This window comes from Mya arenaria, chromosome 1 (genome assembly GCF_026914265.1).
Source record: "Mya arenaria isolate MELC-2E11 chromosome 1, ASM2691426v1".
Taxonomy (NCBI): domain Eukaryota; kingdom Metazoa; phylum Mollusca; class Bivalvia; order Myida; family Myidae; genus Mya; species Mya arenaria.
In genome coordinates, this window is record NC_069122.1 from 31,457,079 (window position 1) to 31,470,389 (window position 13,311).

At 36.3% G+C, this 13,311-nt stretch overlaps 1 protein-coding gene across 1 annotated transcript in view; it reads left to right on the forward strand.

The window, feature by feature from the left end:
* The first annotated feature begins 2,045 nt into the window (after positions 1 to 2,045).
* The window catches only part of LOC128226367 (multiple epidermal growth factor-like domains protein 6), a 72,099-nt gene continuing 60,833 nt past the window's right edge, over positions 2,046 to 13,311 (forward strand). Inside the window, exons 1-2 of the mRNA XM_052936249.1 lie at positions 2,046 to 2,159; positions 13,039 to 13,155. Of these exons, the coding sequence (XP_052792209.1) occupies positions 2,075 to 2,159; positions 13,039 to 13,155 (202 nt within the window). The 5' untranslated portion in view covers positions 2,046 to 2,074. The remainder of the gene's footprint in view (positions 2,160 to 13,038; positions 13,156 to 13,311) is intronic.

Genomic DNA, 13,311 nt, shown 5'->3' on the forward strand with positions numbered 1-13,311 from the left:
GGCAGATCGTTTTACAAAAATGTCATTTCTTTGTTTTCTTAATCCCTTGATTGCCCTTGTTGTTTATTTAATCCTCCAATAAATATTTCACACTTCCTCTTGCTACATGCAATACATCGTTTAGGATGGGTATTTACTAATTAACTTGTCACAGTGGTGTATACGGTTAGGTAGACAGATAGATAATCTTCGTCTGTGAAACTTGGTAAGTGTAAAAGTTACGATTGATGTCCTTTGGGTGTCCGAAAATTAGGTACGCGAAATAAATTATATTTATAAATAATTACGGGTGAAGCAAAAATAATCAAATAAATTAAACAAAATTAGATACAGTGGGAGATTCTTATCGGTTTACCTCCGAGTAACGGGGCGATTGTAATTATACGGTCCACTGATCAGCCTCGGTGGGCGAACGAGTAAAAACGCCGAGGAAAGAGGATTATGATCAATTGGATGTCGTGTCCGCGATGACCAAAATCCGCCGAGGAAAACGGAAAGTGGTAGTTCCGCGTGGAGTGTACTGTATTTTAAAACTGGGTCACATGGGGTCAAAAACTGGGTCACTAGGTCAAATCTTAGAAAAATCTTTAGAACATACTAGAGTTATTATAGATCATGTCAAATATTCATGAAACTTTATCAGAATGTTTTCCTTGATAAAATCTTGGTCGTATATAAAACTGGGTCACATATGATAACAAATGAGGTCACTAGGTCAAATCTTTAAAATATCTTGTCCAAAACCATATCATGGTAATGATTGGTCAATTTATGTTCAAAATTTTTCATGATATACCCCTTGAAGAAATATGGACCACTTAAAAAAATGGATCACATTGGGTCAAAAACAAGGTCACTAGGTCAAATCTTAGAATAATTTTTGGAACATACTAGAGGCATGATACATGGTCAAATATTTATAAAACTTAATCAGAATGTTTTCCTTGATGAAATCTTGGACTTATTTAAAACTGGGTCACATATGATTGAAAATTAGGTCACAAGGTCAAATCTAAGATTTTTTTTGTCCCGAATGGAAATTATTGGTTGGATTATGTTCAAACTTGGTCATGATGGACCTCTTGATGAAATATGGACCGCTTGTAAAAGAGGGGCATATGGGGTCAAAAATTAGGTCACTAGGTCATATTTTAGAAAAATATTTGAAACACATTAGAGGCAATATGTATGGTCTTATATTCATGAAACTTGATCAGACTGTTTTCCTTGATGCACTCTTGGACATGTTTTAAACTGGGTCACATGTCATAGAAATTAGGTCACTAGGTCAAAAATCTTGTCCGAAACTATTTTATGGTGGTGATTGGTCTGATTAAGTTCAAACATGGTCAGAATGTTCTCTTAGGTTGAATTTCGACTGCGTTTTAAAAGTGGGTTAATGGGTCAAAAACTAGGTCACTAGGTCATATCTTATAGAAATATTTAGAACACTCGAGAAGCAATACATCTGCTCTATTTTCCATGAAACTTAATCAGAATGCCTCGATGAAATCTTGGAATAGTTTGAAACTAGTAGGTCATGTGGGGTAAAAAATGAGGTCTCTGAGTCAAATCTTAAAAAAACCTTGTGGACACTCTAGAGGCTATATTTTTTTGCATATATCTGGACCAATCTTCATGAAACTTGATCAGAATGTTTGCCTTGATGAAATCTTAGATTAGTTTGGAACTGGGTAGCATGGAGTCATAAACTAGGTTTCTTGGTCAATTCTAAATGTTATATATATACAATATTTTTTTATTTCAAACAGTTGCAATCAAACTTAAACTCATATATATATATATATATATATATATATATATATATATATATATATATATATATATATATATATATATATATATATATATTTCATCAATAATTGATTTCCATTCCCCAAGCAGTTGGGGGATATCAATTCAACGAATTTGTTTGTTCAGAATGAAACAAGAGGGCTACAATGTTCCAGATCCTATTAATATCTATGTTTTGTAAGTGTTAATTTTCATTGCAGACACAAAACATTTAACCCACTGTGCTGCTTGTAGACAGGGTAGATATTGTCCACCTGGAATGGATTTAGAATGTCCCGAAGGATTTTACTGCCCACCTGGACTTGGCATGATAGAGTGTCCACCTGGAGCATATTGTGAATATGGTAAGACCAAAAATAATTAATCTTTTGTTTTGCAAATACAAGCACAGGCTTGTAACGGGTTGGTAAGTAGGGATGGGTTGTATTGACTTCCAAAGACAGGGCTTGTAATGGGTTGGTAAGTAGGGATGGGTTGTATTGACTTCCAAAGACAGGGCTTGTAATGGGTTGGTAAGTAGGGATGGGTTGTATTGACTTCCAAAGACAGGGCTTGTAACGGGTTGGTAAGTAGGGATGGGTTGTATTGACTTCCAAAGACAGGGCTTGTAATGGGTTGGTAAGTAGGGATGGGTTGTATTGACTTTCAAAGACAGGGCTTGTAATGGGTTGGTAAGTAGGGATGGGTTGTATTGACTTCCAAAGACAGGGCTTGTAATGGGTTGGTAAGTAGGGATGGGTTGTATTGACTTCCAAAGACAGGGCTTGTAATGGGTTGGTAAGTAGGGATGGGTTGTATTGACTTCCAAAGACAGGGCTTGTAATGGGTTGGTAAGTAGGGATGGGTTGTATTGACTTCCAAAGACAGGGCTTGTAACGGGTTGGTAAGTAGGGATGGGTTGTATTGACTTCCAAAGACAGGGCTTGTAATGGGTTGGTAAGTAGGGATGGGTTGTATTGACTTCCAAAGACAGGGCTTGTAACGGGTTGGTAAGTAGGGATGGGTTGTATTGACTTCCAAAGACAGGGCTTGGAGGTAAATAAGCAGTTTCTGCTCTATAAAAAAACCGCTTGCACCACGGAACTTCATACGCTTATCTACCATATCCACAAATGAAACAAGTGTTTGAACTAATAGCTGAATTCTTATTTTGGCCTATGGTATACTTTAAAGTGCTAACAATTTAGCAGACCTCGAAAAATGTTTCTTCAAATCTGAGATGATCACCTCAAAAAAGCTTCACATGTTCCTAATTTGATCACAATATCTCATTACCTACTGATGACTTTCTGTGTGCAAAAACGTACCTACTTGATTTACAATGCAATACTATATATATGAATAGCAAACACAACATAAATTCTACAGCCATATGTTTTGTGTTCCTCAAACAATCAGATTACCGGCGTATTTAAAATATTTAGATATTTGCGACGTTGATGCTTGTGAAAAACACGTCATGTTAACTAATCTATATCAATGCAGTCATTGAAATTAGACTTTTGGATGAACAAGCCCAAATTCTTATACTATTGCTTGGAATCAAATTTTTTAACAAGCCCTGCTATATAAATTAAGAATTTGAGCAAGCCAGGAAGACATTTTACCAGTGCAGGGCTTGCGGGCTTGTGCTAATTTCGACCACAGTTAATGAATCAGTTTTAAGTGCATACAGATACAGAAAACAGTAAAAAAAAATTGCTCTCTGATCCCTCGATATGGACAACATCAAACAATTTCCCTCGAGCTGGTGTATAGGTAAATGGCCATTATCATTATAACAGTCTCGTTTTTTTAATAACATCGTTACTAGTGATGTTCCGATGATTGATTATAATCGAAAATCAATTGATTGGGCCTGAAATCGGCAACAATCAATAGTATTTAGTTATAATCGATTATCGAAAAAATAAAAATAAAATAAATATATATTTATATATATATTTGTAAGTGTTCAGATGTTATCTTTAACAAAATGGCTGATGAAAGCCACAATGAGCAAGAAAATGAACTATTTTTATACAACAACACGTAATAACTTCAATCATAGACATAAGGTATATGCATATTTAATGATTAAGAGTTTAATACTGTACATGAATAAAACTACAACTCAGGTTCTATCTAGTATTTTAAAAACCGATTGTACTATCGATAATCGGTTACTTGAGTGGAACCGATCATCGATAGTAAAATTGCAACCGATTCCCAACACTAATCATTACTATCCTCGGTCCACTTAATAGCTATCCCTTGTGCAGTTTTTTATTAGCTTCATCTATCCCCAGTACACCGCCAGGGCATCAAAAGGTATGAATATCTTCGTAACAACAAATATATCGTATTGATATCTTACACATTACTAGATAATGTAATTACAAGAAAATCGCTCGATTCAGTTTTGATTCTTCTTTTCAATTTGTTGATTAATGTTTGAAATCGTACCACATGAATGAACATTTGTGAGCGATCATGCAACTTTCGGCGAGAATTGGGCTGTTATACAAACAGGGTTCTCAAGCTACCGGGAAAACTGGAAAAAGTCGGGAATATCGAAAAGTCTGTTCCCGGTCTTGAAAATGCCTTGAATTTTGCGATTATAGGTTAAAATTGGGGAAAAGCCAGGAAAAGTACTAAAGCTCAAACTGTTTTGGGTACGAAACTAGTAAAAGTAAGTAGTCTTGATCATCTAGACGCTTGCATCTGACACTTCTGTATTAAACTGACTCTGATTAGAGCGGCTGAATGATCGAGACTAAGAAGGTTTCCGTTACCATATGAAAGCGTTTATTTGTCATAGTAGCAGTGTCTGCACTGCCGTCTGCATTTAAAAGTTATTTGAACTGAGAAATTGACCGCAGTTTGTCGGGATTCGCTTTATATACGCTGTCAGTAAGAATCGTAGGTTCTATATACAACGATCTTTTTAATCTACAGTATGCTAATGATCATGGATAATTAGCCATATCTGCGTTCACCGAAAGATATCTTAATACGTGAAATTGGCCCTAGTTCATTAAAATAAACTTGAGAAAAGGTTGTCAATAACATCTGGGAGTAAGAGAGTAAGATTACAGGGTATTAGGTGTATCATTGGTCCCAGATAACATACATGAATGCTAATTGCAATGATCTCACTAGTATGCGAAGTACTACACAGCCTGACAAATATTTGCTATTCAAGTGTAAATCTATGAATGATGCCTTTAGACTGACCTTGCTCGTATTTATAGACATTGAGAAGACCACAGTTCTTTGGCCAGTAGACATCATGATAGTTTTAAACTTGTGCAAAAAAGTCACTTATTTTGCATTTTCACCCATGGTTGAAGCGAAGAACATGGATTGATGAAGATTGATGTTCAGATATAGCTGAATTGCATGCTCACTGATGCAAGTAGATTTTTTTAAAGAGTGTTAAACTCTTTTTAAATGACACTGGATGTTATGAGTTCAAGTTGTTCAATAAATGTTTAAAGCTTCCCTCTCACAGATTGAATAATTTGACAACTTTTTTACTTTTGTCTTGGAACGAGCCTGATTGAATTTTGGCAAAATCCATGAAAACCAATTATTTAAGACTGCTGGCAAAAAGATAGATCGCTGATAATTATATTTAAGATAAAAAAAATGGTGTTAATTATGCATATTACTTTAACCATTAATAAACCATAAAACATACATTTTCGAACAGAAATATGAAAATCAGCGATCTGATCTTTTGTTGGCAATCTTTTATCGTTGGTTTGCAGATATTTATGTCAAACGTTTATCTATCTAAGACAAAAAATGAAATAAGTTGTTAAAATAGTATATCTATGAGAGTGCAGCTTTAAAAAATGTTCAGAAAGTAAGTTTTTGTTCAGAGAGTAAAACTTTTTTTAATGTGATATTTGATTATATTTACCTTAAGCATGCATTTATCCACCAATTACGAAAATTGGTATTGTATATGGAGATCAACCGGCACCAAACCATGCTGGCTGATCAGGGTCCACACTGTTCTATGCACAAATAGTAGGTAAGCCTTTAAGTTTCCAAGTAGCAAATACAAATAGCCTTATTTAGACCCTGATCATGCCAGCTGATCTGTGTCTACACTGTTCACAGAGGCCAACAGTATTCAGCATGCTAAAGGTTAATCATGTTGTTCAATAAATGTCTAAGAAGTTCAGAAAGTGAAAGGTTTTGTTTTTGAGAATAAAACCCTTTGAAAATGACATTTGATGTTATTTAACAACTTGTTTAATAAATGTTAAAAATGTCAAATAAGTTTATTTTTAGCATGTGAAAATGTTAACAATATTTCACTGAAATGTTTCGTTGTAATAACTCTTTTATGACGCTAGTTTTGGGTGTCCTCCTACTACCCGAAGACAGCACAGCGAAGATAATGCTAGAGGGGGTCGTCCCTGTGAATAAGATGACAAGTACCCAAATAAGACTTCCGTTGTTTATTGTCCAAGGTTAAATGACCAATTATAATAAACAAAATATGAAAGTAAATCAGCATAATTACGTAAATACATGAATATGCGATTATTAAGAATATTAACAATATTTGGGGAATATTGATAATAACAACGCTAATAGCAATGTGAAAGGTACAAATAACTATGAATGTATTAAATAGAGAAACAACTTGTATGACTAATAAAAGGTACAAGTGAATTATAAAGTCTACAGTATGTATTTGCAACATAATTGTAAAAACAATATATACATAACTTATTTTAGCCTATTTAAAGAACTTAATTTAATTCCATGTTTTTAAGTCAAAAATAAAATAACAATCTAATAACAGAGTAAAACCACATACCTGTGAATAAGATGACAAGTACCCAAATAAGACTTCCGATGTTTATTGTCCAAGGTTGAAGACAACCTGGACCGAGAAGTTTATGGGTTTAAATACTAAATTTGAGGCTAAGTTGCCAACAACTGGCACTGTCATCTTAAGAGTTTTACTTGGCTTAGAATTAAGAGTTTCCTTTGAGATAATCTTTGTTTCTTTGATCTAATATATGCTTAATCACAACTTGTCTGGCTTGCATAGGTGTTTAAGCCTAATTCTTATGATTAGCAAAACCATAGAACAAAAAATGTGCTAAAATATAGTGACAACAGTCAAAAGTAAGAATTTAGTGTTGGCTTAAGAAATTACTGAAGGTATGCAAGTTGCAAATATGATGACAAAAATACAAAGTATAATATATAATGTTTATAATATCAAGTTATGATATTGTAAGTTATCTGAGTCAATTCTGTATATCAATAGACAATCATTTCTATACTAAATATGATAGGTCTATTTTAAAATTAAATGTTTATTTTTTATTGTACTTAAAACATTATTATGTCTCCCCCTCTTTGGGGGAGACATATTGTTTTTGCCCTGTCCGTCAGTCCGGTAGTCCGGTAGTCCGTCAGTCCTTCAGTCCGTCCGTACGTCACACTTCGTTTCCGATCGATAACTGGAAAACCGCATGACCTAGGATCACCAAACTTGGTAGGGAGGTTGGTCGTGAGGTGTAGAGGATCCCTATTGTTTTTGGGGTCACTAGGTCAAAGGTCAAGGTCGCGGCGACCCCCAATATAAAAAACATTTCTGCTCAAAATCTTGAGAACGGTTTGACCTAGGTTCACCAAACTTGGTAGGGAGGTTGGTCATGAGGTGTAGAAGATCCCTATAGTTTTTGGGGTCACTAGGTCAAAGGTCAAGGTCGCGGCGACCCCCAATGTAAAAAACATTTCCGCTCAATATCTTGACAATGGTTTGACCTAGGTTCACCAAACTTGGTAGGGAGGTTGGTCATGAGGTGTAGAAGATCCTTATTGTTTTTGGGGTCACTAGGTCAAAGGTCAAGGTCGCGGCGACCCCCAATGTAAAAAACATTTCCGCTCAATATCTTGAGAATGGTTTGTCCTAGGTTCACCAAACTTGGTAGGGAGGTTGGTCGTGAGGTGTAGAGGATCCCTATTGTTTTTGGGGTCACTAGGTCAAAGGTCAAGGTCGCGGCGACCCCCAATATAAAAAACATTTCTGCTCAAAATCTTGAGAACGGTTTGACCTAGGTTCACCAAACTTGGTAGGGAGGTTGGTCATGAGGTGTAGAAGATCCCTATTGTTTTTGGGGTAACTAGGTCAAAGGTCAAGGTCGCGGCGACCCCCAATGTAAAAAACATTTCCGCTCAATATCTTGAGAATGGTTTGACCTAGGTTCACCAAACTTGGTAGGGAGGTTGATCATGAGGTTTAGAAAACTCCTATATTTTGGGGGGTCACAAGGTCAAAGGTCAACGTCGCTGTGACCTCTAATGTAAAAAAATATTTCCGTGCAATATCAGGAGAATGCTTTGATCTAGGTTCACCAAACTTTGAAGTGAGGTTGGTCATGATGTCTAGTTGATTTTGCGATCAGTTGGTCAAAGGTCAAGGTCACTGACCTTGAGGTGAAGAACCGGTTTCTGCTCAATAACTCAAGAACGTTTACACCCAGGAACTTAATACTTGGTATGCCAGTTAGTCATGACTAGTTGATGGCCCCTATTGATTTTGGGATCAGAAGGTCAAAGATGAAGGTCACAATACTGTGAGGTAAAAAATGGTTTCCGCTCAATAACTAAAGAATGCTTCCACCCAGGAACTTAATACCTGGTATGCCAGTTGATCATGACTAGTAGATGACCCGTATTGATTTTCAGGTCAGTAGGTCAAAGGTGAAGGTGACCTTGAGGTAAAATAACAGTTTCCGCTGATTTACTAAACACAACTTCGGCCCAGGAACTTCATACTTGGTTTGCTAGTTGGTCTTGATTATAAGATGACCACTATTGATTTTGAGGTCAGTAGGTCAAGGTCAATTTCTTCGTCACCAGTACGTACGTCACACTTCTTTTGGCTCAATAACTTATGAAAGCTTGGACCCAGGAACTTCATACTTGGACCCAGGAACTTCATACTTTGTATGCAGGTTGGTCATGACCAGTAGATGACCCCTATGTTTGTTCGTCTCCAGTCCAAAAGTACAAATTTCATGTCCATCATTGATTATTTCTCACCTACGACCACACAATGGGGGAGACATGCACTTTTTCAAAAAAGCAATCTCTAGTTATTCAATATTTTGCAACAAAATATAATGCAAAAAGAACGATCATAATTACTGTGAAAAGGTTGAGAGAAAGTCTGGAATTTGTAAAAATAACCTTGAAAAAGTCGGGAATTTTACTTGCAGAAAAATGTGGGAACCCTGTACAAGAGAGGAGACACATTTCCATCATAGTCGTTTATTGCACAGGGTCAAGTTATTTGAAACTCTTTGATTTGATAAATATATAACCATAAAAACAAAAAAATGATAGAAAACTTTCCATGTGTCAAAATCAAACGCTTATTGATTTATCACTTTTTGAGCTATATCCGGTGTCCGTCCCCCCACAGTGATTGTGTTATAACCATTGCAACAACCATTCCATCTCTTTTACCTGAATAGGTTGCGGATATCAATTCTACGAATTCAGGCTTGTTGCATATTCCGTGGTTTGAAACTAATTGATATGGTTTTTGGTCTTGTTCCGACTTCTTGCCCACTTTGTCCATCAGTTTTACCAAGTTTGTGGTGGCTTTCACAAGGACATTTAAAAGATTTTGCATTGTGAGTTACTAGATTGGGTCACGTAAAGTTCTTTGGTTAACTCTTGTTTGGCATAATGCACCAGCCAATTGTAACCACGACTCCCCCCAGGTCCGGGGAATAGCGGGGACTTTGACTTTCGTTCAAACCAATACCAGACAAAATCCCCATCCTGCGGTGACAGACTGCTGGTAAAATTCCCGCCAAATGCCCCCGCCCCCATGGACATCCTAGGTAAGGCCCATTCACTGCTATTTTGCCATGAAAACAAAACAACGCATGCACTCGGAACTGCGGGGCCACCTGGAAGGTAAAACAATGGCCTATTTCCCCTGCTATCCCCAGTATAACCCCCGGACCTGGGGGGACCGTGGTTACAATTGACTGGTGCATAAAGTATCTGGTCTATGACACACTTTCAACAGAACTTCAGCGTAATTATACCCAACAAACGAAGTTTGAGGGGGTATATAGGAGTGAGCTTGTCGGTCAGGCGGGCGGGCGGTCGGTCGGTCGGTCGGTCGGTCGGTCTTCATGGTTTCCGGACGATAACTCATGAAAGGCTAGACAGATTTGAAAAATTTTTGGTACACAGGAGTAACATCAGAAGATACAGGTCAAGTTTGATATTGGAGCTGGTGGGGCCAAGGTCAAGGTCACTGTTACTAAAAATAGAAAAATGGTTTCTGGACGATAACTCATGAAAGGCTTGACAGATTTGAAATTTTTTTGGTAAACAGGTGTAACATCAGAAGATACAGGTCAAGTTCGATATTGGGGCTGGTGGGGCCAAGGTCAAGGTCACTGTTACTAAAAAAAGAAAAATGGTTTCTGGACGATAACTCATGAAAGGCTAAACGGATTTGAACAATTTTTGGTACACAGGTGTAACATCAGAAGATACAGATCAAGTTCGATATTGGGGCTGGTGGGGTCAAGGTCACTGTTACTAAAAATAGAAAAATGGTTTCCGGACGATAACTCATAAAAGGATTGACAGATTTGAACATTTTTTGGTACACAGGTGTAACATCAGAAGACACAGGTCAAGTTCGATAGATCCTTCAAAAACTAAATGAGCAAATATTTACCTTAAAAGTAATTGACACTTGGAAAGATAAACAAACAAAACAAATCTAGCATGCTTCATTTGAACCAGATGCCAGTGGAATACCAGCAGAACTTAAGTATGGCATATTTGTCACAGTAGTGCTTACTACAAATATTGACCTGTCAGATGGACTTGTTAATTCGGCTACAGGAACAGTCCCGGGATTTATTCCCAGGTGTATAAGGATGCATTCAAGCCCAAATATGTACTTGTAAAATTTGATGATGATCGTGTTGGAAGAAAAGCTCGTGAATGCTCTAGATGTCTTATTCCAGAAGAGATCAGCTAGAGCATCAGCTAGTTTTTCTTGTCAGCAGTGTAACTTCTAAATTACTCAACAGATTTAAATAAAACAATACATGCATGATAAAAGAAGATGCAGTGTGCAGTAACCTTGGAGTTATGGCCTCTTTTCAAAGGAATGGTTTGCCATTCCTGTGTCCAGGCGGCATTTGGGGGTATTCGTCACTCCTGTGACAGCTCTAGTTATCATCAGAAATGCCATTTCTAAATACGTCATTGACACAGGATGCAAGATTATTGTTGATATTTATGACAATTGTTTCTTTAATCTCAAAATTTTGTGACAAAGTTTTGAACAGAGAACTAGACCCTTTGGTAGAAAAAGATTCGATAAGAACGTTTGAGCCAAAGCTATCTGACATCTAACATCACCCAAGCAATAATTTTTTAAAAATTTCGTGAAAAATTCCTACTGATCATCAAAATGTTTGGCTTTGAGTTTGATATGATTAGTCAGACAGGATTCTTTGTGACATGCCGCTTTTCATGTCTTTCACTTTGGGTGGCAGGTATATTTTTCATGTCCCTCAAAAACAATAGGATTTTGTTGTTGTCTTATCTGGATGAACAATTAAGAGCCTAAAGAGGACTTACCGACGGGATGTGGTGACACACTGAATTTGCCGTCAAAGGTCCCTACTATTGCTACTGTACCTTTTTCTCCGTCATAACATATGCAAGAAAATTAAAATTAGTGTAAGGAATCGTTTCCAGTTTGACAATTGATAATCGGTTCCACTCAAGTTATCAATAAAGTATTATTTCAAACGGTTTTTGACAATACCATAATTGTAGTTTTATTCTTGTACAAAATGGTGGAAATTTAAACTTAATGCAAATAACGAGAGAAAAGAAAGAAAAACAACTTGCCGGTTGAATCGATGATCGACTATAACCAAATACAATTGATTGTCGCCAAAAACAAGTCCAACCAATCAACTTTTGATAATAATCAATCATCGGAACATCACTAATTAAAAAGACCTAAAGTTTTGCAGTTCTGCTAAGTGGTCTGTTTTATGAAAATGATATTGCAAATAACAGGGTCTATTGTAATTATTAAAAAAAAATGAACCCAAATATATTTTTTTATTTTGTTTATTGCGAAAACAATAAAAAGAATACTTTATCTTTGTATTTTATTTCTTGACTGACCTAAGAAACAGCAGTTTTTAGACAACTTAATCAGGTAGCATCATCGATCAAGCTGTCCTTAGAGTTTACAAATTTACAAATGGTACAACGTATCTACATTCACACTAAAATAATTGCACTGATCATTAACTATAGCTAAAAATTTCATGCCAAAATGATTATAAGTATCTATCCTGTGTTTCAGGTAGGGATAGAAAAGTCTGACCAGAGGGCATGTGCGTAAGCCGGTAACAAAGCTTGCTAAGTTATCGGCCACGCAGCGTGCCCAAGGGTCGGATTTTTCCATGATTAATATTTTTTCTTGCATAATTTTTTAAAATTATCAATTTGTGGAAAAATTTGAGTAGAAAACAATTCATGAAAAAGCGTGTGCGAGGTTGTTTTCTGACATCATAATGCACAGTAATTTTGAATCACTATTGACAGCAAATAGTTTCTTTAAAAATCATGTTTTTACTATTATTTATTTTCGCTTTTTAAAAGTCTTGAATACTGATATATTTGATTGCGCTTTATGAAATGGCATTATATACTTTTCATAAACAATACAATAAGAGAAATAAGAAGTGGTGCATTGTTGCGGGTGACTCATCTTACATGGGGGGTGTAAGCTGGTTTTTCCAGCACTGGTCACAAACACCGTTTCCACCTCAGATGGCGGATAATCTCTAGGCACATTATAAAGGAATGATGAATAGTGATTTAACTTTGTGTGATGGTTGCTTGAGTTAAGGGCTAGCTTAGGATTGCTTTTGGGGGTGGGGTGGGGTGGGGTTGGGGTTAAGGTCGTGATTTGAATATTAATGAAATTCTCATTTTCAAAGGCTTGCCAGCATGTTTATTTTATATAAATCATGAAATATTTATTGTTAATAATTCAGAATATTTACTATAGAATATTACATTTTTCATATATGCCATTATAATTATGATTTTTTTCATTTACTGTAGTGTATATGCATTATATAAAAAACATTGCATAATATTTTGATATCGCATGCTGTCTAAATTGTAAAGGTGCTAGTGAAATGCTTTACTGCCCACCTGGTACATACTCCCATGCGCGATCTACCCACTGTTTGCCTTGCCCGGAAGGGACATTCAACGGTAGAGAATTTCAACCACAGTGCCTCCGTAAGTATCGTACTTAAGGGACTCTATGTGTTTCATAGGGTAAGACATCAAAATGTTATTGTTTGTTTAGAATGAACTTACTTCTTGATTGGTCAACTTTTTTACGTGGAGTTAAAGTCGCTGCTACGTGCATGTGTGTGTATTCCATCAAACCAA